At 46.0% G+C, this 27,477-nt stretch overlaps 1 protein-coding gene across 1 annotated transcript in view; it reads right to left on the reverse strand.

Annotated features, from left to right (window-relative positions):
• LOC137524536 (cytochrome P450 2K1-like) overlaps nucleotides 1-26,136 on the reverse strand; it is a 70,615-nt gene extending 44,479 nt beyond the window's left edge. The window contains exons 1-3 of the mRNA XM_068244523.1: nucleotides 25,935-26,136; nucleotides 17,113-17,275; nucleotides 16,128-16,277 (exon numbers count right to left, since the gene is read on the reverse strand). Coding sequence (XP_068100624.1) covers nucleotides 16,128-16,277; nucleotides 17,113-17,275; nucleotides 25,935-26,129 — 508 coding nt within the window. The 5' untranslated portion in view covers nucleotides 26,130-26,136. The remainder of the gene's footprint in view (nucleotides 1-16,127; nucleotides 16,278-17,112; nucleotides 17,276-25,934) is intronic.
• Nucleotides 26,137-27,477: the final 1,341 nt, after the last annotated feature.

Raw genomic sequence — 27,477 nt, forward strand, 5'->3', positions numbered from 1 at the left:
ATTTAGGAAGTGGGCAGTCTCTTCTTGGTGGCAACATTATGCACTGCTAGACCGCTTTCTCACATGGTTATCAGAATCTGTTGCTGACGTTGTGTTAAGTCATCCAGAATCTAAATCCCTGGATGAGGCCATCTCTTTGGCCATTAAAATTGACCGGAGAATTTGGTTCCACAAACAGGGCAAGTCTGAGGCACATTTCAACAGGTTATCTTCCACTCCCTCAGTTACGTCCACTTCAGATGAGCCGATGCAGTTAGGCCATTCCAGGCTCTCTGAAGCGGAGAGAAGTAGGAGGAGAAGAGAGGGCCTTTGTTTGTGTTGTGGGGAGAAGGGTCATCTTATTCAAAATTGCAATAAGAAGTCGGAAAACTTCTCAGCCTAGGTGTAGTTGGAGGTAATACCCTAGGCGAACCAGTTTTACCTCCTCAAAAGGGTAAATTGTTATTACCTTGTTCTATCTCATTAGAGAATTTGAGTTGTGATACTAACTCAGGCATTCATAGATTCAGGTTCGGCAGCTAATTTCATTGATTTTGATTTTGATCTAAAATGGAAGATACCTATGCTTTCCATGGACAGACAGGTTTATGTAACCGCCATTGATGACTCTCCTCTACAGAACAAACAACCCCTCTCTCAGACACCACTTCTTAGTTTGAGGGTAGGGGCACTGCATAAGGAGGAGATTCAATTGTATGTGTTAACGACGGCTTCTTCTACAGTGGTGCTTCGGTTGCCTTGGTTACGCAAACACTCTCCCCAAATAGATTGGCACACTGGTCAATTACTGGCCTGGTCTTCTGCTTGTCAAGATCACTGTCTGGAGAAAATTATGTGTGTTCTACTAACATTCAAATTGATGGTGTACCACCACAGTATCGGGCTTACTCTGATGTTTTTTGCTCACAATCTGCCGATAAACTTCCTCCACACAGAGAGATTGTGTAAGGAAACGCGGAAAAGCCGCCGCAAGTGCTCAGTATGAGGCGGCTGTTTCCGCGTCCAACATGGCGGCACAACGCGAGGAAACCGCCGCATGCTGCATGGGCAGAGAGGTGGAGTCTGCATTGGATGCGGCGGATTGCGCGCATAACAATGCTACTGACATTGTAGTTGGACGCGGGTAAGCCGCCGCTTGCTTGGAGAGCAGCGCGGCGGCTCCCGCGCCCAAATCAGTGGTTACATTGCAAAACATATCTGGTGTGGCTGGGACTGCTAGTCCACACAGGTTCAGAAGGACGCGCGCGCGCGCTGAGAGGCAGAGCTTATATGACAGCCAGAGAAGAGTCAGCTGACCAAGCTGGTCAGCTGACATTTTCACCACCTTCCATTGGTCCAGCACTTAGGGGTGGCGCTGGAGAGCGCTATAGTATATATACTGGATGCTGGTCATTTCTCTGGCGTCTGGCATTGCGATCACTACGTGGTAGCACTCAGACCTTGTCAGTATCTGTGTTCTAGCTCAGTTTCCAAAGGTGTTGATGATCAAGGAGCTCACACCTTAGCGTTAGGAATATTGTATTGTATTATTTGTTATGACCTTCTGCCTGCCTGACGCTTCTTCTGATTCCTGATTCTGTACCTTGCTATTCTGATATCCTGTTGCCAAACTCTGCTCGTTCCTGGACTCTGTATCTGCCTCCTGATTCTGTACCTTGCCATTCTGATACTCCGTTGCCAAACTCTGCCTGTCCATTGGATTCCGTATCTGTCTTCTGATTCTGTATCTTATCTGTCTGTGTGTTAACGACCTGGCTTGCCCGACCTCGAGAACTGACCTTACTGTTAGAGGCAGTTCCCAGATCTGTTAGTGACACCTCCTCACTGGTGTCACTCTCACTCTGTCCTTCCCACTTCCAGCCTGACTCCTCTCTCCGGAGAGTCCAGGCTAGTGGAAGGAACTTGTCTCTTGTGCAGTACTTGTACTGCCTCGCCCCTGCCCCTCAGGTGCAATACTCTAAGTATTACTGTTACACCAAAACACTCTTATCTCTCAGGTGTCCAGAGGTTAGAATATATATCTGATTATCGGTGATACTGCAGATCATCAATAATCGGGTATATTCTGCATTCTCGGTGATACTGCAGATCACCGGTAATCAGACCCTCTCTGTGTTACACCGATCGTTACAGAACGCCAGACCAAAATGCAAATGGACGCACACACTGACTGTCTGGGCGCACTTGCCACTTCGGTGGAAAACATCAACCAAGTGCTGGGTAGTCACAAGACTATGATTGACGCCTTATCTGGTTCTTTACAAACCCTCCAGACAGCAGTGGACGAGGTTCGATCCCCTCCTAGCTCTGACATACGTTTGCCTGTACCTGAGAAATTTTCTGGTCACAGATCTGACTTCCGAAATTTTAGAAGTAGAGTGTTATCTTACTTTGAGTTGAGACCCCGATCTTCTGGAAATATGGCCCAAAGGGTCACATTTATTAAGACGTTGTTATCAGGCGATACTCAGACCTGGGCGTACAGTCTGCCCACCGGAGACTTAGCCCTCACTACAGTGGATGAATTTTTTAAAGCTATGGCAATAATTTACGACGACCCGGACCTTGCTGCGACTTCTGAGCGGAAGCTCAAGCTCTTGAGTCAAGGCAAGGGTCCGGTCGAAGATTATGCAGCAGAATTTAGGAGGTGGTCAGTTTCAGCCAGGTGGGACACCTATGCCCTCTTGGATTGTTTTTTATCAGGGTTGTCAGATGAGGTCTCTGATCTTATGTTAAGTCAGCCTGAAGCTAAAACAGTCGATGAGGCCATTTCATCGGCCATTCGAGTCGACCACAGGCTGCGCTATCAGAGGCAGACCCGGGGTAGTAACCGTGTAAGGATGGTGTCTTACGCTGCGCCTCCGGTGACTCCACCTCCTCCAGTCTTGCCTCCACCCGAGCCAATGCAAATTGGTCGGTCGAAACTATCCCAAGTGGAGCGAAGACGCAGGATGTCTGAGCAACTGTGTCTTTACTGCGCAGAAGGGGGTCATAGGGTACGTAATTGTCCTAACAAGTCGGGAAACGCTACCGTCTAGGAGTTGTAGGGAGTAACACCCTAGGCGCATGACTTTTACCCCTAGAGGATAAACGGTTACTTCTTCCTTGTACTGTTACATGGGAAGATAAAACTGAGGTTTCTGAGGCCTTTATTGATTCAGGCTCTGCAGCTAATTTTATGGATTTCGAATTTGCAAAGAAATTGGGTATTCCGTTCACCCCGGTGAGACCACCCGTTCAGGTTACAGCAGTAGATGATTCCCCCCTGCAAAATAATCATTCTCTGTCTCAGACACCAGAGGTGGAAGTCACTATAGGGGTGCTACATAAGGAGAAACTACAGTTTTTTGTGTTACACATGACAACCTCTACAGTCATCCTTGGCATGCCATGGTTGCACCTTCACTCCCCACAGATCAATTGGGCCACTGGTCAGCTAACAAGTTGGTCAGATCATTGTATTCAGCAGTGTTTAGAGAAGGTGACACTGGGCCAAACCAGGATTCATTTGGAGGGTGTACCAGTACAATATTCCGAGTATTCTGATGTGTTCTGTCCCAAGGCTGCAGATAAGTTACCTCCACATCGCCCCTTTGATTGCCCCATCGATCTCCGATCGGGTTGTATGCCCCCTAGGGGCCATCTTTACAATTTGTCTGGCCCAGAGAAAGTGGCCATGCAGGAATACATTCGTGAAAATTTAGCCAAGGGGTTCATTCGCCCTTCCCGGTCGCCTGTTGGCGCAGGTTTCTTTTTTGTTAAGAAAAAAGACGGAGGCCTGCGGCCTTGCATTGATTACCGGGCCCTGAATAAAATCACAGTGAAGAATCGCTACCCTTTGCCCTTGATAGACGACTTATTTACGCAGGTTACCGACGCTAAGATTTTTTCAAAATTGGATTTACGGGGTGCATACAACCTGGTGCGGATTAGAAAGGGCGATGAATGGAAGACGGCCTTTAACACGCCCGACGGGCATTACGAGTACCTAGTGATGCCCTTCGGGCTGTGTAACGCCCCGGCCGTCTTTCAAGAACTAATTAATGAGGTATTCAGGGAGGTGTTGGGCAAATTCGTTCTAGTATACCTAGATGACATACTTATTTTCTCAAACAACCTCTCTGAGCACAGAACACACGTCAAGTTTGTACTGGACAAATTAAGGCAGAACATGCTTTACGCGAAATTGGAGAAGTGCATCTTCGAGGTAACATCTGTCACCTTTTTGGGGTACATAATTTCCACCTTGGGCCTGTCTATGGATCCTGCCAAGGTCTCTGCTGTTCTGGAATGGCCTCAGCCAGAAGGATTAAAATCTCTTCAGAGATTTTTAGGCTTTGCTAATTACTATTGAAGGTTCATAAAGGGGTACTCCACTGTCATTGCACCCCTCACCAGTCTCACTAAGAAAGGGGCAGATACTACCCATTGGTCTCCAGAAGCTCTACATGCATTCTCCACTCTGAAAGATTTGTTTTGCTCTGCACCCATCCTAAGACACGTTGACACCTCCTATCCCTTTATTGTTGAGGTGGACGCCTCGGAGGTCGGGGTGGGGGCTGTGCTGTCTCAGCGGTCAGGGTTGCAGGGTAGATTGCATCCATGCGCCTATTTTTCTCGTAGGTTCTCTCCGGCAGAGAGAAACTACGACATAGGCAACAGGGAGCTCCTGGCCATTAAATTAGCCTTTGAAGAATGGCGTCATTGGTTGGAAGGAGCAGAACATACGATTACAGTTTACACTGATCACAAAAATTTGGAATACATCGAGGGAGCTAAAAGATTGAGCCCCCGTCAGGCTCGGTGGTCATTGTTTTTCTCGAGGTTCAGATTTGTAATTACGTACACTCCGGGTAGCAAAAACATTAAGGCAGATGCTCTGTCCAGATGCTTTGAGCCAGAGACAGCACAGCCCTCTTCCCCGGAAACCATTATCCCGCAGAAATTGGTGCTAGCAACTACAGAGACTTGAAAAGACTGGACAGAGACTTTAAGTCCCTTTCAGCAGGACGTCCCGGAGGGAAAGCCCGAAGGGGTTATGTTTATACCACTGCCATTCCGTCTTCAGATTTTACAGATGTTCCACTCACACAAAAATGCGGGACACCCTGGGGCCTCCAGAACTCAGGATCTTGTTGCCAGGTGTGCATGGTGGCCTTCTCTGGCAACAGCTTGCAAAGAGTATGTTAGAGAGTGTGCGGTGTGTGCAAAAAGTAAGCCCTCCCGGCTGGCACCTGTGGGAACGTTGCAGCCCTTGCCCACCCCGAGTGAGCCGTGGACCCACTTGTCCATGGATTTTGTGGGTGAGCTTCCCCGGTCTGAGGGCATGTCGGTCATTTGGGTGGTAGTCGACCGCTTCAGTAAGATGGCCCATTTTGTGCCCTTGAAAGGACTCCCCTCGGCCCAGGAATTGGCCGATTTGTTCATCATCCACGTTTTCCGATTGCATGGCATTCCGGAAAACATAGTGTCAGATCGGGGAGTCCAATTTGTTTCTAGATTCTGGAGGGCATTTTGTCACCAAATGGGCATGGAACTGTCATTTTCGTCGGGCTACCACCCACAGACCAATGGTCAGATGGAGAGAGTCAATCAGTCATTGGAACAGTTTTTGAGGTGTTACATTGCAGAAGCGCAAAATGATTGGGTCAAGTTTTCGCCTTCGCAGAATTTGTGCACAATAATTTGAAAAGTTCTTCCTCGGGATTCTGTCCATTTCAGGTAGTGACTGGGAAGTTGCCTAAGTTCTCCCCATTGCCAGTCGCCTCCACTCCATTCCCAGCTCTGGAGGCCTGGCAAAGGTAATTGAAAGACACTTGGTGGATCGTGAAAAATAATTTGGAGAAGGCATTTCAGAGTCAAAAAGGTCAAGCTGACAAAAAACGCTCCTTAGAGTGGAAGTTTCAACCAGAAGACTTAGTCTGGTTGTCCACACGTCACTTGACCCTGAAACAGCCCTCAGCCAAGTTGGGCCCCAGGTTTGTGGGTCCATTTCCAGTAACTAGGAAGATCAACAATGTTACTATTGCCATTGATCTTCCTGCCAGCATGCGTGGCGTAATATCCTTTCATGTATCCCTGCTTAAGCCAGCAGTCCATGTGGGTCCCACTCCTCCTCCTCCTGTGATGGTAGATGACCAACCTGAGTACGAAGTAGAGAAGATTTTAGACTCACGTATAGTTCAGAACTCAGTACAATATCTGGTTCATTGGGTACCTGAGTGTCGCATGCATGCGGACAAGCTAAGAAGGGAGTTCCACGCGTTGCGTCCTGAGAAGCCTGGTAGGAGCTGTCCGGAGTCCACTCCTCGGGGGGGGGGGGGTACTGTGAGGAAACGCGGAAAAGCCGCCACAAGTGCTCAGTATGAGGTGGCTGTTTCCATGTCCAACATGGCGGCACAACGCGAGGAAACCGCCGCATGCTGCATGGGCAGAGCGGTGGAGTCTGCATTGGATGCGGCGGATTGCGCGCATAACAATGCTACTGACATTGTGGTTGGACGCAGGGAAGCCGCCGCTTGCTTGGAGAGCAGCGCGGCGGCTCCCGCGCCCGAATCAGCGGATACATTGCAAAACATGTCTGGTGTGGCTGGGACTGCTAGTCCACACAGGTTCATAAGGACGCGCGCGCGCGCTGAGAGGCAGAGCTTATATGACAGCCAGAGAAGAGTCAGCTGACCAAGCTGGTCAGCTGACATTTTCACCACCTTCCATTGGTCCAGCACTTAGGGGTGGCGCTGGAGAGCGCTATAGTATATATACTGGATGCTGGTCATTTCTCTGGCGTCTGGCATTGCGATCACTACGTGGTAGCACTCAGACCTTGTCAGTATCTGTGTTCTAGCTCAGTTTCCAAAGGTGTTGATGATCAAGGAGCTCACACCTTAGCGTTAGGAATATTGTATTGTATTATTTGTTATGACCTTCTGCCTGCCTGACCCTTCTTCTGATTCCTGATTCTGTACCTTGCTATTCTGATATCCTGTTGCCAAACTCTGCTCGTTCCTGGACTCTGTGTCTGCCTCTTGATTCTGAACCTTGCCATTCTGATACTCCGTTGCCAAACTCTGCCTGTCCATTGGATTCCGTATCTGTCTTCTGATTCTGTATCTTATCTGTCTGTGTGTTAACGACCTGGCTTGCCCGACCTCGAGAACTGACCTTACTGTTAGAGGCAGTTCCCAGATCTGTTAGTGACACCTCCTCACTGGTGTCACTCTCACTCTGTCCTTCCCACTTCCAGCCTGACTCCTCTCTCGGGAGAGTCCAGGCTAGTGGAAGGAACTTGTCTCTTGTGCAGTACTTGTACTGCCTCGCCCCTGCCCCTCAGGTGCAATACTCTAAGTATTACTGTTACACCAAAACGCTCTTATCTCTCAGGTGTCCAGAGGTTAGAATATATATCTGATTATCGGTGATACTGCAGATCATCAATAATCGGGTATATTCTGCATTCTCGGTGATACTGCAGATCACCGGTAATCAGACCCTCTCTGTGTTACACCGATGGTTACAGATTGATTGTCCCATTGAATTAAGGCCTGGTACCATACCCCCCAGAGGTCATCTGTTTAACCTCTCAGGTCCAGAACAGATTGCCATGAAACAGTATATCAAAGAAAAAATCTTGAAAAAGGGTTTATTCATCACTCTCACTGGCAGGGGCAGGATTCTTTTTTGTTCAAAAGAAAGACGGAGGACTCCGCCCTTGCATTGATTACAGAGCTTTGAACAAAATTATTATTCAGAATCGATACCCGCTGCCCCTGATTGATGATCTTTTCTCTCAGATATCAGGAGCTCGTATTTTTTCTAAACTGGACCTGAGGGGGGCGTAAAACTTGGCCTTCAATACACCTGATGGCCATTATGAGTATTTGGTCATGCCCTTTGGGCTATGCAATGCTCCAGCTGTGTTCCAGGAGTTGGTGAATGACATTTTCAGAGATGTACTGGGCCGGTTCGTGGTCGTTTATTTAGACGACATTTTGATTTTCTCTAGAAACCTCGAGGAACACAGGGAGCATGTTAAGTTTGTGTTGAATAAGCTAAGACAAAATTGCTTGTCCGCAAAGATTGAAAAGTGTTTTTTTGAAGTCTCTGAGGTTCCTTTCTTGGGATACATTATCTCCACTACTGGCCTGTCCATGGACCCTAAGAACATCTCTGCTGTGTTGGAGTGGCCTCAACTCTCTGGTTTGAAGGCACTCCAAAGATAACTGGGATTTGCAAATTATTATAGAAAATGTATCAAAGGGTTCTCGTCTGTGGTTGCTCCTCTCACTAGCCTGACAAGAAAGGGGCAGATGTCTGCAACTGGTCTGAGGAAGCTTGTGCAGCATTTTCCCAGTTAAAAACACTTTTCTTTTCTGCCCCTATCCTCAGACATGTGGATGTAACACGTCCTTTCATTATGGAGGTAGATGCCTCTGAGATAGAAGTGGGGGCTGTTCTGTCTCAACATTCAGGGACGTTTGCACCCATGCACATTTTTTTCTCGCAAGTTTTCATCAGCAGAGAAAAACTATGACATTGGTAACAGGGAGTTGTTGGCAATTAAAATGGCGGTTGAGGAATGGCGTCATTGGTTGGAGGGAGCTGAGCACGTGATCACGGTTTATACTGATCATAAGAATTTGGAGTACATTGAAGGGGCTAAGAGGCTCAACCCAAGACCAGCTCGGTGGGCACTCTTTTTCTCTAGATTCAAGTTCATAATAACTTATAAACCGGGTAACAAAAACATCAAAGCAGACACATTGTCCCGATGCTTTGAACCAGAGACAGTTCAGCCCTCATCACCTGTAAACATTCTACCTGAGCGTGTAGTGGTGGCAGCTACGGAACCTCAGGAGGATCTAACTACCACCCTGGGGCCTTATCAACAAGACTCTCCAGAGAGGAAACCTGATAATCTCCTGTTCGTTCCAGTCCATCTGCGTTTTCATGTTTTACAACTGTTTCATGGTCATAAGAATATGGGACACCCGGGCATAACCAGAACCCAGGAACTGTTGTCCCGATATGTGTGGTGGCCGTCGCTTAAGAATGACTGCAAGGAGTTTGTGATGGCCTGTTCAGTTTGTGCTCGGAGCAAATCTTCCAGGCAAGCTCCTGCAGGGACACTGCAAACATTGCCGGTGCCTGCGGAGCCTTGGACTCACATTCCCATGGACTTTGTGGGGGAGCTCCCCAGTTCTGCCTGGAAGCCAGTCATATGGGTGGTAGTGGACCGTTTCAGCAAAATGGTTCATTTTGTACCTTTGAAAAAACTTCCTTCTGCCCAAGAACTTACTGACTTATTTATCACCCACATTTTCCGGCTGCGCGGGATACCGGTGAATGTGGTTTCAGACAGGGGAGTTCAGTTTATTTCCAAGTTTTGGCGAGCTTTCTGTCAGTCATTGTGTTTGACCTTGTCTTTTTCTTCTGGATATCACCCCCAGACGAACGGTCAAACAGAGAGGATGAACCAGTCCCTTGAACAGTTTCTTAGATGTTATGTGGCAGATGCTCAGCATGAGTGGGTTAAGTTCCTTCACTTCGCAGAATTTGCACATAACAATCTTAGAAACTCGTCCTCAAGCTTTTCACCTTTTCATTACCTGTGAGTAATTCTCCCTTCCCTGCATTGGAAGGATGGCAAGAGTCCTTAAAGAGAACGTGGGCCATGGTGAAAGTCAATCTGGAGAAAGCCTTTGAGGTTCAAAAAAGGCAAGCTGATAAAAAGCGATCTCCTGAGTGGGTTTTCGCACCAGGAGACATGGTGTGGGTCTCCACCCGGCATATAGTCTTAAGACACCCTTCAGTTAAGTTGGGGCATAATTATATTGGTCCGTATCCCATTACTGAAGGTGACATACAGGGTGGCTCTTGCAGCCAGTATGAGGGGTGTAAAATCTTTTCATGTTTCATTGTTAAAACCTGCTGTGCATGTGGATTCCTCCCCCCCCCCCCCCATAGTGATTGATGGGGAACCTGAATATGAAATTGAGGAGATCCTGGATTTATCGCAAGGTGCGGAATTCTGTGCAGTATCTGGTCCACTGGAAGGGTTATGGTCCTGAGGAAAGGTCATGGGTACCAGCCAATCGTCTTCATGCTGAGGAATTAAAACAACAATTTCACTTATCACATCCTGAGAAACCATTCTGGGCGTGTACGAAGTCCACGTCTCAAGGGAGGGGGGGGGGGTTATGTTAGGAATAGTGAAATTACCTCAGTGGCGGATGGCAACGCGACCGCCGCTTCTGTGTCTGATGTCATGGCGCCTGTCGCCGCATCATCACAGGCGTCTCTCCTGGCCTCCGGCAGAACAGGTCTCTCTGCTGCACATCAGGTCAGGTCGGCACACTCCTGCACGGAGTGGCAGGACCTTTATGGGCTTAGGAGACGAGTCAGCTGATCGGCCGGTCAGCTGACATCTGGCTGCTGTCTCTCTTTGCTGATTGGTGGATTAATATATATACATTGTATTGATTACTTGTTGATGACTCTTTGCCTATTCTTGACTCTGATTCTGCCTTACGATTCTGTACCTCTGCCAATCTGATCTGATGCCGACTTCTGCCTGAATACTTACTCTGATTCTGCATTACGATTCTGTACCTTTACCAATCTGATCTGTTGCCAACCTCTGCCTGTCTGACCTCGCTCCCACCAGTGGGCCCTCCCCACTGGAGGTTACTACCTCTGTATTGCTATTATATTTACTGTTGTGAAAACGTGTGCACCAAACACTTGCATATACATCTATTAACCTCCTTGCCGTTCTGATTCTTTCTAGATTTTAGAGTCTAAAAGAGGTGCAATTTTTTCCTCTCTTTCAGACCCTAAAACCTGAAAAAAATCATTCTGGCAGGGAGATCTGCAGTAGAATAAAAAATTTACCTTCCTGGGCTCCTGCGCTGCAGTTTTCTCTTTGACCACAAGATGGCACTAATATACATATAAACTAACTTCTCTATATTTCTCTAATATAGAGAAGTTCGTTTTAAATATTAGCCCCGCCCCTGATGACGTCACGCCGCTCCGCTGCTCCGATTGGCCGCCGGGTCCCCGGAAGAATAGCAGGGACATGGGGATCCCGGTGGCCAGGGAAAGACACCACACTGCCGAGGAGAGAGGCTGGAGTCCCGCTGCGCAGCGCGATCGCGCGCGGGACTCCACAACTACAGGTAAAGTGCTGCACTCCCTACCCCGACCTGAGCTCGGGATCACCGCTAACAGCTTCTTTTTTCTACCCCGAGCTCAGGTTGGGAAAACCGTCAAGGAGGTTACAGTATACTGATGTCAGTAGCACGCTGAGCTGATCACTGCTGATCATTACAGATGCAATATGCAGCAAAAAAGGTAACATTTTGGTGACCTCTGGGCACCGAATTTTACTTTATTTAGGCCTCTTGCTGCTAATTGGGCGCCAAAATGTGCCTTCTTTGCTGCATATCACGCCCATTCTATAAGCCACAATTTGCAGCAAAAAAGTTACATTTCAGCATCCAGAGGCGCCCGATAGCGGCTGTGCACCAAAATTTCCCTGCCATGTTGCAAAATGTGGCTTTTATTACAGGCGCCTAAAGCAGCGCCATCTTTTCCAAAAGGACTCCTGAGTACTTTTTTCCTGCTTTGCTTATAGTAACCCTTCTATCATATGTAAGCATTTCTGTAACTGCCATAATTGAGAGATGGCCTACCTTCCATAGCATAGAGAGAATAAGGTTAAATGTTCATACTGGGGATCAACAAAGAAAACTTCCTAGAACATGAGACGCTCTGGATGTTACTCTTGAGACTAAGGAGCCCCGGGGTTTCTTCATTACAGATGGGATGTTGCTCTCTGTTTGAATGTATACTTATGCACTATTTGCTATATTATACTTGCTGCAACTTTGATTAACTGAATTGCTAATATTCTCTTTTGGATCTAAAATTTGGATCAGATTTGGTTTTTTTTGCTGATCTATTGCAGAGCCATTGTAGGCGTTTTGCACTGATGTTTTTACATATGCTCCGCTTCTACCCCATGTGATATGCAAATGCTCTTTAAGTAGAAATGGTCTAATTAGTGGGTGTTGAGGGAAATAAGTGTGGTTAAAGCAGCATGGTCAGCCATACTATGCCAGGAAAAAAACACATAGGCACATAAATAAGTAGATAACTACTTGTTCTACTTACATAACACATGTATTGTACTGTCCACGTTTTTATTTCAGTGAATTTCATATAGTAAATTAAGAGAATTCTGTTCCTAGCATTTGTCATCTTGGTTCCTTCTGAACTGAAGCCAATCCTGATGTAATATCCTCCCTTACTCTTTTTTTTTCTCCTCCAATCTGCTGTCTTCTAGCTAGCTTGCTTGTAAAATGTGTGAGCACAGCATCCAATTTTATCTCAGCAGCTTCACACTGAAGTGCCTCTCAGCCAATCAATGAGGAGCAGGAATGTGGGAGGGGTGATGACAAGCGCTCTTCTTCGGCGATGGCAAGAATAGAGCCAGGCTGACTGTACGATAAGATTTATTACAGCAGAAAGATTCCTGGATAGATTGGAGAGCTTGCACTGCAGGGAGAGGTTCCTGACTGCACAATGAACACAGGGCAGTGGGTAAATGGAATTTGATTTTGTAGCTGACAATCCCTCTTTAAAGGTTATTAAAGGACTTACGAGCCCAAAACAGTAAAAAATGTCTGTTTCTGTATGAAGTTGGAAGGCACGGAGGACGCCATCCGCGCCCTCCGTGCAGCTCCGCTGGCTCCCCGCTGCTTATGCTCCCCCCGGCCGGACCCCGACCCCACTGCTCGGTTCGGGCTCTCCTGCCTCCTCAAATATGGCCGCCAGAGGAGGCCGCGGCTGCGCAGTCCGCACCGACGCGAGTGCGGCTGCGCAGCTCTGGGCCTCCCTCCCCGATCCACGCTACTTCATACAGGTACAGACAATTTTTTTACTGTTTTGGGCTCGTAAGTCCTTTAAAGTGTACCCGAGGTGACATGTGACATGATGAGATAAACATGTGTATGTACAGTGAAAAACATCTTAAGGACCAGGCTGTTTTACTTGTTTTATTTTGCTGCTTGAAAGAGTTACTTTTCGGGCATGGAAGTGACAGCTTCTGTCTTGTCAGTAGCTTGTCAGAAATAAAGTAAAGATCACCAATAAGCAAATTAAAGCCATAAACGTTTTCCTGGTAAAATACAACTTGTGACGCATGGGAGATATAGAAAAGGGTCAATAATTCATGTATTTTAACTCTGAGACTCCTAATAGACTGCCATTGAACAGAGACGATAAAACATTCAATCTACTTTGTAAATGTTTAAATACAAAACAAAACCATGGGATATCTAAAAAAAAAGTCATTTTTAGGAGTAGGAGGATAAATACTATTGTTTATCACATCAGCTTATTTTCACCTCGGTTCACTTTAAGTCTAACATGTCTTGTATTAAAATTATTATGACTAAGGATCTGGCAAGGGCAGAAAGAAACACTGTTGCTGTCATTGTGGCCTTATATGCTTTTCTATGGATAATAAAATAAAGTTTTCTACTTTTATAGCTTTTGGAGGTGTGCAAACTTTGTGTTTGCTTAGCCACCATGTTGCAATGAAAAACGCTCATTTTACTCCTTCATGAGTTTTTACCCTGTACATTACTGACAATTTTGACACTTGAACTGTATATCTATCGAAAGGACAATAACATTTTCATGACTTTTCACATCCAAGTGATATACAGTAACACTTACATGTATAGGTATGTCAGGGGTTTAAAAGGGGTTAAAAGGCTAGGTAGGGGTTAAAATTTACTGAGTAAGAGTTCATGGTGGCTCTAATAAATTAAATTGTGTTATGTTTAACTACCTTAAAGAACCACTATCACAAAGAAGTTAGCAGTTAAAAGTTGACAGAACCAACAGGTTTTACACCAGTCCATCAGGTTTTACACCAGTCCATCTCATCATGGGGGAATCTCGAGCCTTTCTTTGATTTCAATAGCATTTTGCCAAGTTGCCAAAGTTGCCAAGTCTAACTGCCAAAATAGTGTGCAAGTGAGTAGTAAGGCTGGCTGGTATCTTACTGTTTTGGCAGTTAAATTGCCATTCAGGAAGTGCTTCTGAAAACAAAGAAAACCCTGAAAATCCCCCATGAAGCGATGGACTAGTCCAAAAGCTTACTTTTTTTTTGCAATAGTGGCCCTTTAACTACTTAAGGACCATAATAGTTGAAATCTACGCCCTGTTTTGGTGGGCTCCTGGCTGGCAGGGTGTAGATTTCAATCACCGCCCGCAGTGCGCATCCACCGTTTGCGTCGTTCCCGCAGATTGCGCTGCTAAAACCCAACATCTCGCTCCAGAGCTCACTGGCTTTGCCTGTCTCTATGATGGCAGAGCCATGTGAATCGGTAAGGAGCGAATTTCATTGGCTCCTGGCCGTGTCTATCAATGTAAGGCGCTCCCATTGGCTTACATTGATAGGCACGGTCAGGAGCCAATGAAAGCGGATGTTAGAAGGAGTCCAGCGTGCGGCGGGAACAGCGATTGCGGCGGCTATGAGCAGCGATTCATCTGGATTATTATACCAGCGGTCTCTGGTCCTTAAGGGGGCAGAAACCGCTGGTACTTAAATGGTTAAAGCGGTTTAAAACCCTGACATAATATTCAATAAAAACATGTTTTCCTACTTTTTATATGCCATACGGTTATCATATTTGCATTTGTGCATTAGTATTATTATTCATTTATAAGATATAGGTTCCCAAAAGTACAGTTTTTTGCTTTGTGAGCTGACTTTGCATTTTATTAATAACTGGTTTTATACATTATGCATTACAGCCAGGCATGGTTTGACTCTGTGTCCACCAGTCAGAGAATGTGTCACATTCCACACTTGTTATCTTGTGTTTACTCAAATGTATCATTACCTGAAAGTTCGGCTGCGGCAGCATTTCTCTGCATGGAACTTTCAAGCTCTGTTTGTAACCCTTTGAATGCTGGTCTAGTAAAAATAAATGCTGGTTGCATATAATATGCTGTAATTAATGTTTTAGAGCAAAGTTGAAATGCTGGGTTATATTCCGCTTTAAATAGTGTGTTTACTCACAGTGAGAGATGGCCTACTGTATAGTGTCAATCGTTCATTCTGGGACCTCAACTACCCCTGAATTATTGGGGCACATCAACTAGGCATTTTTTAATTATGTACTAATATGAATTTGATTATGGTGCTTTGGTTGAAACTTTTAATCATGTTGTTTCTACTTCTTATTCACGTTTGCTTTTCTATGGAAATAACCCCCTGGCATTCCATTTCCACTGGATTTCTGCATATGTAGCCAGCTGTAGGTACCGCAGTATAGCTAGCCAGGTATAGGTACGCCCAGTATAGGGTAGCCAGCTATAGGTACCACAGTATAAGTAGTCAGGTATAGGTACCACAGTATATAAGTAGCCAGGTATAGGTACCACAGTATATAAGTAGCCAGGTATAGGTACCACCAGTATATGTAGCCAGGTATAGGTACCGCCAGTATATGTAGCCGGGTATAAGTGCCACCAATATATGAATCCAGTCGTAGGTACTGCAGTATGAGTAGCCAGGTATAGGTCCTGCCAGTGTATGTAGCCAGCTGTAGGTGCCGCAGTATAGGAAGACAGGTATAGGTAGCCAGGTATAGGTACCCCCGTGCTTACCCTCCCTATCCAGAGATCCCCCGTGCTGTGCATAAAAGAGATGTTACTTACCGTGGCCTCTCTCCAGTGGCAATCACACATCCTCCCCACCGCATACAACTCCATCTACTGTTTATAGTACTGAGACACTGCTTCATGACATCATCAAGCCGCGTCCCAGTACTGTAGACAGTAGATGGAGCTGTACATGGCTGGGGAGGATGTGTGATTGATTGCCACTGGACAGAGGCCACGGTAAGTAAATCCTCTGTTCCAGCAAGCGCTGGGGATCTGGGGGAGGGGATCTGGGGGAGGGGAGATGAACTGTGGACAAATGAGCTGATTTATGACAAAAAAAACCTCTCCTCCCTTTTATGAGTAATTAATTAATCCCTGTGAAAATCCCAATGAGTCGTTTCTGTACAAATTTTAAACATATGACGTTTCATAGGACTTCTTACCATTGTGAGATTTAAAATGTTCTATAAGGTAAATTAATTCATCTTGGATTCTGGCTTCCACTGTTTTCTTCCCCATTCCAAAATCTCGAAGGGTTGACAGTGTGAACCTTCTCATGGTTTTCCAAGATTCCCCATTATTAAATACTATTCCTAAAATACAGACAGGGATATGTAGCAAATATGTAGTTAATTTGTAACACCAAGACTTCCAAGAAAAGAAAAGTACATTAACCAATAAGTGCCCAGGACTACCAGTCTTCATATTAAAGCCACAGAGTTCCCCAGAAGTGCTGGAGACAGGTAATGCAACCAAATCTGTTCAGGAGTACTCAGACAACAATAAGAAGTGCCAAAAGTTTTAACACCCTTTTCACACTATTTAAAACTAAAATAAAATGTAACATGAGTTGCACAAGTAGCGCAATTCATGTTATGTACATGAGATGTGACATTGTAATATACAGTACCTTACACAACCTATTTGTGCGACATCTCCTAACCCCTTCCCCACTGCTGGTATGCATATCTCCACACCTTTAAACTTAACATACACACCAGTGGCGTACATACGCGTACATGTTTATTTACCTCGCCGATCACGTTCCTTTACGTTGCCATCCCACCATTTTGTGATCAGTAAATGGGAACAGCTGTTCCCAAAGTCAATTACAGTGCCTGTGATGAATGAAAGTTGGTGTCACCAAGATGCGGGTATTCACTCACAAAGTGAATGTAAAACGGATACACAGAATACTTTCTGTGCTCCCTGTGTACTGTTCACAGTACACAGGAATTACAGTAAATTTGGTGAAATTTTGTGGAGAAAAGTAAAAATACACCCACATACACTATTATATATAAACCTAAATATTTTTTTATCAGTTTTTCAGTTGCTTGTATAAACACAAGTAAAGTTTATGTCTGCTGGATGCACACATAAAATTTACCATTAATTCCTAGGTTAAGGTCATCATTTGAAGTTTACCTTTTCCGGTACTAAATAGTCTGTAAAGTGGTGTATCTGGTCTTTCTACAAAATCGTCTGCTTGGTTGACAAGGGCATCCTTCACTGCATTGTAGCCAGCAAGCACCACCAGTTTCTGGGATCCCAAGTGCACAGTAAAGACTTCCCCATATCTCTCAGAAAGCTGCAATACAATTTACAGAGTTATTTTAATGGGAAAAAAGACATCCATCCACCAACCTTAACCAAGAATATTTTCAATAGACAGACATAGGCTTTGCAGATAAAAAAAAAAAAAAAAAAAAAAAAAGTAGCAGAACAGCATTTAAACAGTTAAACACAACACTTTGTTCCGCAGTGTAAAGTTCCTTGCTTCAGTGGGCAGCTTATGACCCATTCGAAGAGATGATAACATTAATTTTTGTTTACATTCCGTTGTCTGCTACGTTCCTAGCTGTGCTGAAAATGAGCTCTCTCTGCTGTAGAAGCAGGAAGCTGAGAAGTGATCACTAGATAGATTTTATTATATAAATACAGCTGCTATGCAGTCAAATGCAATGGCAGCTTTCAGAGCAGATAAACTGTACTTTAGGAACTTGTAATTTGTAAACACACATTATTACTTGTCCACAAAAGCAAATACATTAACTGTATGGGTAATAAAAAGTGGGAAAACCATGCTTATTGAATGTTATTTCAGAGTTTTATCCCATTTTAAGGAAAGCAAACTATTGCTATGATCTCAATACCTGACGAGACTTTATTATTATTTTCAAGTGGTAGCTAAGCTTATACTGTTCAGCAGGGGGCTAAACAAACTCTAGCCCCCTCGGAGTTCTGCCCATGGTTGCCATGGGGAGGGGGGGGGAGCAGTACTACACGGGACTCACTTGCTGTGTGGGGGGCAGGGGTTCTGGCGCTACTTGCTATGAGGGGTGAGGGAACAGTACCACACTGGTTTGATCAGGTCATGTGGGCACACGCATGTGTCTTCGTACCGCCTGTTATTGGTGCGGCTTTATCAGCAATGCTATAGTCCGCACCTGCTTATCTGTAATTTGGGTGCCATACCCCCAGGTATGTCCCCCCCCCCAAGTTTCTACTACTTGGAGGGGGAATAGTATTTTCGCCACTAGGAATTTCAGTGGCAGCAGGGCGATTCATCATTCAACTCGCCCTGCGCCCAGCTGACCAGCGGCGTAACCATATGTACGCTTCTTACACTTATCTGTCTATAGCTTTATTGTGTGTAAGAGAGAATGGATCACTTTCAACAACGTGCCTTAGTTACCTACAGGTAAATTCTGATCAGAACATTGTAACTAACCAACTCGGCAACTGTATAAAATAAGACAATGCTTGATAACACAGTTAAAGAGGAACTGTAGTGACATATAGTAGTAATATTCCTGGTTTCAGCATTAGAAACCCTTTCAATATCTACATTTTGCTGTATATTAAATGTAGCCCTGCTCTCTTCTAGTGATGTTTAGCCTAGGCTGATTAGCTAGGGTCATAACAATAGACTCTGCAAGGGATGCAGCTGCAGGGGGGCTCAGAAGCAGCAGGGAGCCCTGTGAGGGGAGAAGTTTATTTTCCCTGTCCTGAGAGACTGACAACTAAGAGCACCGAGAGAAAAAGATTTCTGTACAATTGTTCTAATGACTGCATCTGCACATCCACTGATAAGGAATCATACAAAATTTTGCAGACAAAGTTTTGTAGACAATCCCTATTCAATGTTAAGCAGAGTCTTATCTAAAGCGGTGCTCTACCCCCAGCCTTTCTACCCCTCTTCAAGTGCTGTAGTGATGCTTGAGGAGTATGGGCACTGAGAAAAAAAAGCTTTCTGTTACCTGCACACCATGTGTGTCTGTAGGTGTGAAAACATGCATATTTAACAAAGAAGCTAATGTAATTGATAGAGAAAATGTGTGCAGTGCTTCACTGCTGTCTGTTTTTATCTGCATGGGGAAAACACATTCAACTGTGCACTAGTTAATTGAATAACATTGGTTCTAAGTTTACCTATGCAAAAAATGAGGGGGTGGGGTAGTAGGGGCCACATCCAAAGTTTTGCAGGGGGTCCCAGTGATTTCAAGTTATGCCCCTGTGATTAGCTATGAGGAAATCTTCCCCTAGAGCATTCTGGGAGGCCAGGTATATTTTGTACCGGCTTCAGCAGGGGTCTAGTCCTGGGAAAAGAAGTGAGTGGACTCACTTGGAGAACCTCTGCGCGGCGTGCCAAAAATGGGCGTGGTCAAGCACACCATGGGTGTGGTCATGGGTGGGGCCAAATATACATGACCTTAGCAGTGATGTAAAAGGTCTGCCGAGGAAGTTTGAGCTCTGCCGTAGTATATCCCCCAAAATAGATGTAATCTGACAGCATTTCACCAAAAAGACACATAATCTGGTAGAAGTTCCTCCAAAATACAGATAATATGGATGTGGTTCCCCTAAAATAGACAATATGGCAGCAGCAGTTCCACTAACATACACATAATTTGGAAGCAGTTCCCCAAAATACGCGAAACATGGCAGCGGATCACCCAAAATACACGTAACACCCAAAGGACATATAATCTGGCAGTAGTGGTCCCCTAAACATACACAATCTGGCAGCAGCCGTTCCCCTAACATACACATAATCTGGCAGCTGTTCCCCAAAATACATAACAGCGGTTCCACAAAAATGCAGATAATCTGACAGCAGTTCCCCCAAAATAGGTACCCCCAGGTAGCCAGGTCTATAGGTGTCCCCAATATAAGTAGCCATGAGTATAGTAGTCCCCAGTATATGTAGCCAGAGGTGTAGTTGCCTAGTATATGTAGCCAGGGGTATATGTGCCCAGTATATGTAGCCAGGGGTATATGTGCCCATTATATATAGCCAGGGGTATATGTGCCCAGTATATATAGCCAGGGGTATATGTGCCCAGTATATATAGCCAGGGGTATATGTGCCCAGTATATATAGCCAGGGGTATATGTGCCCAGTATATGTAGGCAGGGGTATATGTGCCCAGTATATGTAGCCAGGTGTATATATGCCCAGTATATGTAGCCAGGGGTATATGTGCCCAGTATATGTAGCCAGGGGTATATGTCCCCAGTATATGTAGCCAGGGGTATATATGCCCAGTATATGTAGGCAGGGGTATATGTGCCCAGTATATGTAGGCAGAGGTATATATGCCCAGTATATGTAGCCAGGGGTATATGTGCCCAGTATATGTAGTCAGGGCTATAGTAGTCCCCAGTATATGTAGCCTGGTGTATATGTCCCCAGTATATGTAGCCAGGTTTATATGTGCCCAGTATATGTAGCCAGGTGTATATGTCCCCAGTATATGTAGCCAGGTGTATATGTGCCCAGTATATGTAGGCAGGGGGATATGTGCCCAGGTAGCCAGCAGGAGGGGAGCAGCGCAGAGAAGGAGAGCTATGGGGACAGAGGGGATGGGCGGACATCTCCCCCCCCCCCCCATTCCTCACCTTCGTGCTCCCCTTCCAGCCTCTCCCCTCCGGCGTTTTGAAGTGTCGGGCCCGGCGGCGAAAGTGGGCGGAGACTTACCTCGTTCCAGCCGCAAGGGACGCTCCGCTCTGTGTGCGGCTAGTCTGGTCTAGTGTTGGGCGAACAGTGTTCGCCACTGTTCGGGTTCTGCAGAACATCACCCTGTTCGGGTGATGTTCGGGTTCGGCCGAACACCTGACGGTGTTCGGCCAAACTGTTCGGCCATATGGCCGAACTAAGAGCGCATGGCCGAACGTTACCCGAACGTTCGGCTAGCGCTGTGATTGGCCGAACGGGTCACGTGTAGTGTTGGGCGAACATCTAGATGTTCGGGTTCGGGCCGAACATGGCCGAACTCCGAACATAATGGAAGTCAATGGGGACCCGAACTTTCGTGCTTTGTAAAGCCTCCTTATATGCTACATACCCCAAATTTACAGGGTATGTGCACCTTGGGAGTGGGTACAAGAGGAAAAAATTTTCCAGTCATGATCCCCCTAAGGGTCCCTACAATGCTAGAAAATTTGGTACTGCTGAGCCATTGCCCTTTGAAAAGATGTGAGATTTTGGAAAGTGAAATAGGGAGGCAATGCAATCCTATGGGGGATTTTACCAATTTTGGACCCCTGTAACTCTGGTTTGCAGAGATGTAGGGACCCCATCTTTGGAATCCAAGTCTAACAATATGTCTTCTACCTGCATGAGACATTTCGTGAGATTCAGACGTTGCTAACGGCCATGGCTGCGATTTATGTACGCCACCATCACTACCATTGAAATAGCCCAAATAAACAGGTTTTTGTGACCCTAGGCTATGACCTCTTCGGCCTAGGGGCCCGAAACTCACCAGTCATGTTCCCCCTAAGGGTCCCTACAATGCTAGAAAATTTGGTACTGCTGAGCCATTGCCCTTTGAAAAGATGTGAGATTTTGGAAAGTGAAATAGGGAGGCAATGCAATCCTATGGGGGATTTCACCAATTTTGGACCCCTGTAACTCTGGTTTGCAGAGATGTAGGGACCCCATCTTTGGAATCCAAGTCTAACAATATGTCTTCTACCTGCATGAGACATTTCGTGAGATTCAGACTTTGCTAACGGCCATTGCTGCGATTTATGTACGTCACCATCACTACCATTGAAATAGCCTAAATAAACAGGTTTTTGTGACCCTAGGCTATGACCTCTTCGGCCTAGGGGCCCGAAACTCACCAGTCATGTTCCCCCTAAGGGTCCCTACAATGCTAGAAAATTTGGTACTGCTGAGCCATTGCCCTTTGAAAAGATGTGAGATTTTGGAAAGTGAAATAGGGAGGCAATGCAATCCTATGGGGGATTTTACCAATGTTGGACCCCTGTAACTCTGGTTTGCAGAGATGTAGGGACCCCACCTTTGGAATCCAAGTCTAACAATATGTCTTCTACCTGCATGAGACATTTCGTGAGATTCAGACGTTGCTAACGGCCATGGCTGCGATTTATGTACGCCACCATCACTACCATTGAAATAGCCCAAATAAACAGGTTTTTGTGACCCTAGGCTATGACCTCTTCGGCCTAGGGGCCCGAAACTCACCAGTCATGTTCCCCCTAAGGGTCCCTACAATGCTAGAAAATTTGGTACTGCTGAGTAATTGCCCTTTGAAAAGATGTGAGATTTTGGAACTGTAAATAGGAGGCCCAATGAAAGCCTATGGGGGATTTTACCAAATTTGGAGCCCTGTAACTCTGGTTTGCAGAGATGTAGGGAACCCATCTTTGGAGCCCAAGTCTAACAATATGTCTTCTACCTGCATGAGACATTTCGTGAGATTCAGACGTTGCTAACGGCCATTGCTGCGATTTATGTACGTCAGACTCGCCACCATTGAAATTGCCCAAATAAACAGGTTTTGTGACCCTAGGCTATGACCTCTTCGGCCTAGGAATGCATTGAACGCGACCCACGCATTGTGCGCATTCTGGACAACACCAATTACTGGGTTTATACCCTTCTGGATCCACGGTACAAACACAATGTTCCAAAACTGCTTGAAGAAAGAGCCAGACAGGTCAAAATGGAAGAATACCAGCAGGCCCTTGTGGAGACTTTAGAGAGGAGATTGACATCCTCCCCCTCCTCTAGCCAGTTGTACGCCGACAGACTGACTTCCGCACACCCAGGACGACCAGAAGGGCAGCAAACAACACAAGCCGCAGCTAGTGCCCAAAAGGGAATGGTATCGGCAGTGTCCTTGGAGTGGGAAAATTTTCTGACACCCATGCAGCAGCACACAGAACAGCAAGCGTGCAGATCCACCTCCAACACCGATCGCCTGGAGAAGATGGTCAAGGACTACATGTCAGATGGCGTAGCTGTGTTGAACAATCCATCTGCACCCTTCAACTATTGGGTATCGAAGCTAGACACCTGGCACAAACTGGCAATGTACGCAATAGAGGTGCTGGCTTGCCCGGCAGCCAGCGTTATGTCGGAACGCTGTTTCAGTGCTGCCGGAGGCATCGTCACAGATCGGCGGCGTATCCGCCTCTCCACAGAAAATGCAGACCGTCTGACTCAAATTAAAATGAATCAATCCTGGATTGGAAACGACTACGCAACACTCCCGGACCCCAACCAAGTAACATGAACAATGAACATCTGTGATGGGTTAGCGTTTCCGGTCCCTGTTTATTGAACCTCTCATCTGTATTACATTTATGACTGCATGGCGACAAAATGCAAATTGCTATCCGCACGCTTCTTGTCCTCATGCAAGGCCTGGGTTGTTGTGTCTCAAAGCATGGCCTTCTCCTCCTGCGCCACCCTCCTCCTGTTCCATCACGTGTGCTGCTGCTGGGTTAGCGTTACCGGTCCCTTTTCCTGGAACCTCTTATATGTATTACATTTATGACTGCATGCCGACAAAAAGCATGTTACCTGTGCAAAGAAAACAGACATGTCCCGCATTTAAAAGACAGTTTTCCCTTTGAAACTTTAAAATCGATTTTCTCAAAAACTATAAGCTCTTTTTGCTAAAAAATTTTTCCTCTTGTACCCACTCCCAAGGTGCACATACCCTGTAAATTTGGGGTATGTAGCATGTAAGGAGGCTTTACAAAGCACAAAAGTTCGGGTCCCCATTGACTTCCATTATGTTCGGAGTTCGGGTCGAACACCCGAACATCGCGGCCATGTTCGGCCTGTTCGGCCCGAACCCGAACATCTAGATGTTCCCCCAACACTAGTCTGGTCTTCTAGCCGCACACAGAGCGAAGCGTCCCTTGCGACTGGAACGCGGAAAGTCTCCGCCAACTTTCACTGCCGGGCCCGACATTTCAAAACGCCGGAGGGGAGAGGCAGGAAGGGGAGCACGAAGGTGATGGATGGGGGGGGGGGGATGTCCCCATAGCTCGCCTTCTCTGCTCTGCTCCCCTCCACACAAGCCAGGAGAATAAGTGGGTGGACGCCGTTCACCCGCGTCCACGCAGGACTCGACCCCTGGGCTTCAGAATTTACAGTAAACCATCCTTCCACAGACATCCCCTGATATCACCCTTTTCAGAGTGAGGAAAGATTTTAACAACAAATGTTCTGTGCCCAATCAATGCAAGGAACTTAGACCGTACAGACAAAGGATATAGATTAATAATGTTCCATCACTGAGAGCTATTCAGCTGGACGGTATCTTGTAGACAGACTAAACAGTATGGGATTTGAAGTAACTAGAAAAACAAAAGTAAAAGCGCTTTCATGGTAATGCTAGTGGCAATTTGTGCATGCACAGGTTAAAATAGTATAACAGGCTCATCTCATGTAACCAGAAATCCACTTTTGCATCAGGCGTCAGCCGCCTTGAGCGAAAACTGATTTTTGGGCCCCACCTTCATCCTTTTCATGCGTGTGTGCACACACACACAGGCCCATATGCAATTCACCTTTTCTCCTGAGTTATCTCCTAGGACAGTGGTTCCCAACCTTTTTAAAGTCGTGATACATGACGCCAAATGCTCAGATCTTTGTGACACATCACATAAGAATAATAGAAAAATACTAATAATAACCACGAAATGGATGGAAAGAGTGCATTATCCTGAATACGCTTAAAAATGAAGGCTAGAAACAGTGGGATAGTTAGGCCCCCCTTCCCAATTTGGAATGATAGCACAGCACCGACAGTTTGCACCACGTGTTATAGCTGCAGTGCGCCCCCACCAAAAATAAGCGATCAGACTCAGTATAGGTAGGTAGGTAGGTAGCCAGGTATAGGTGCCCCAGTATAGCAAGTCAGGTGTAGGTCTCCCCTATAGGTAGCCAGGTGTAGGTGCCCCCGGTATAAGTAGCCAGGTGTTGGTGCCCTCGGTATAGGTAGACAGGTGTAGGTGCCCTCCCTCAGTATAGGTAGCCAGCTATAGATGCCCCAGTATAGAAAGTCAGGTGTAGGTGCCCTCAGTATAGGTAGCCAAAAATAGGTTCTCCCAGTATAGAAAGTCAGGTGTAGGTGCATCAGTATAGGTAGCCAAGCATAGGTTCCTCCAGTGTAGGAAGTCAGGTGTAAGTGCAACCCGTATAGATAGCCAGCTGTAGATACCTCCAATACAAGTTGCTAGCTGTAGGTGCCTCTAGTATAGGTAGTCATCTGTAGGTTCCCTTCAGTGTATGTGCCAGCGGCAGTGGTGGTGGTTCGCTCACCATCACTGCAAGTTCCAATGCTGATGTCACTGTTCCGCCTCCATTCCATCTGTAGTTAGAGCAGGGCTACAAGAAAATGGCCACTGATGTCCGCATTTGTGGACATCGGCAGCCATTTTCTTGTAGGCCTGCTCTAATTACAGGTGGGAGCGGAGGCGGGGAGAGACAGAATGGGGTGGCAAGTGGCGACACTGTGCTGTGTGCCCTTGGAAGCTGGTGCTGTGAGTAACCGCTCCGGTCGCTCAGGTCAAAGGCCGGCTATGGTTTCAACACACAATGGATGTCTTCATGTCTTCATCAGATCTACGCATTTTAACACACAGCAAGTATGTTTATCAGGACGTGAAGAAGACACTCCAGACACAAGTTGTCCTTCAGTCACACTGTGTCTGCTCATGAAGTGACACCACCCCCACACAATGCCTGCACAATGTACCCCACCGGCCACAGCTGACACCTGATGCAAAAGTCATTTTCTGGTTACGTGAGATAAGCCTGTTAAAAGATTTTATCCTGTACGTTTACAATTTGGTAAATTTCCACTAGCATTAAACTGGTATTATACCATGGAAGAGCTCTTGCTTTTACTTTTCTAAGGAAAGATTTTACAATGGGTGACGGACAATTTTAAAGTATTCAATTTAGCAGACTCTACCTTCATTAGTGACTTATGTGGGTGTTTCAGATCCAGCAGGTGAAAGTTTCCGATGAGAGGAAGAGGTTTGGGGCCCGGAGGCATCTTTGCTGAGCTCTTCTTAGATCCATTGATCCAGTAGAGGAACAGTACAATGCAAGTTGTAACATATAATAGCAGGTCAACCCGTGTTAGAAAGTAGCTGAGAATCGCCATAGCGGAATAACCATTAAAATGATTTTCTCAGAGTGCTAGCGGCACATATTTATAAGCATGGCTTAATAATTAACATTAATCTTCATTAGGACACACATTACTGGCCAGCTTCCCTTACTTGCAGCTACAAAAAATAAAATAAAGTTGATATGGAATGTTTGTTTTATCATGTAATCATGTTGCATGCTGTGTGCTCTGATTTATGCCAGGTATTAAAGTTCATACACTGATAATGAAAACTGCAGAGCCTGAGTATGTCAGGGTGATTTGTTCAGGAACACAGACTGCAGTGCCTCCATGTACCGGACTTATTGTAATCCTGTAGTCAGTCCAGTTCCTATGCCCCATAAGAATTAGTAAATCCTGGATGTTCAGTAGAGATGGGCCGAACGGTTAGCCGGCGAACGGTTCCAGGCGAACTTCGGGTGGTTAACCTTCGCCGGCGAAGGCGAACTTTCCCGGAAGGTCGATTCGCCCCATAATGCTCTATGAGGGTCAACTTTGACCCTCTGCATCACAGTCAGCAGGCGCATTGTAGCCAATCTGGCTATACTAAGCCCTGGAGCCCACCCCCCCCTTATATAAGGCAGGCTCCGGCGGCCATTAGCCTCACTCGTGTGCCTGCTAGAGACAGAATAGGGACAGCTGCTGCAGACTTGTTCTCCTAGGGACAGATTAGTCAGGCTCTTGTCTTCTTAGCTTGCTTAGCTGAATCTTATTGGTATAATAACGCCCCAGAAAAGCTCTTTTCAGAGCTCATCCTGCTCGTGTGATCATTTTTTTTTTCTGTGTTTGAAACGGACACTTGTGTTTTTTAGATAGCGTTGCTAATTCATACTGTGTGTCCCACTGCCAGCAGCAGCACATTCAGTGACTACCTGTGTGTGTGAGACACTTGTGTTTTTTAGACAGTATTGCTAATTCATACTGTGTGTCCCACTGGCAGCAGCAGCAGCAGCACATTCAGTGACTACTACCTGTGTGTGTGAGACACTTGTGTTGCTTAGACAGCATTGCTAATTCATAATGTGTGTGTCCCACTGCCAGCAGCCCACCAGCATTCAGCAGCACATTCAGTGACACCTGTGTGTGTGACAGGGAGCTGCACATTGTACTACCTACCCAGTACTGCATTTACCTACTACTAGTACCTATTGTGTTTAGTTAACCCACCTCATCACTGCATACACCTACGTTTGTGTTGAGTGAACCCACCTCGCTGCACATAACTACCTTTTCTGTTGAGTGAACTTGCCTCACTGCATATAACTACCTTTTAACTTGAGTGAACTCACCTCACTGCATATCTACCTTTTCTGTAGAGTGAACTCACCTCACTGCATATAAC

Source organism: Hyperolius riggenbachi, chromosome 7 (genome assembly GCF_040937935.1).
Source record: "Hyperolius riggenbachi isolate aHypRig1 chromosome 7, aHypRig1.pri, whole genome shotgun sequence".
In the NCBI taxonomy this organism is placed as follows: domain Eukaryota; kingdom Metazoa; phylum Chordata; class Amphibia; order Anura; family Hyperoliidae; genus Hyperolius; species Hyperolius riggenbachi.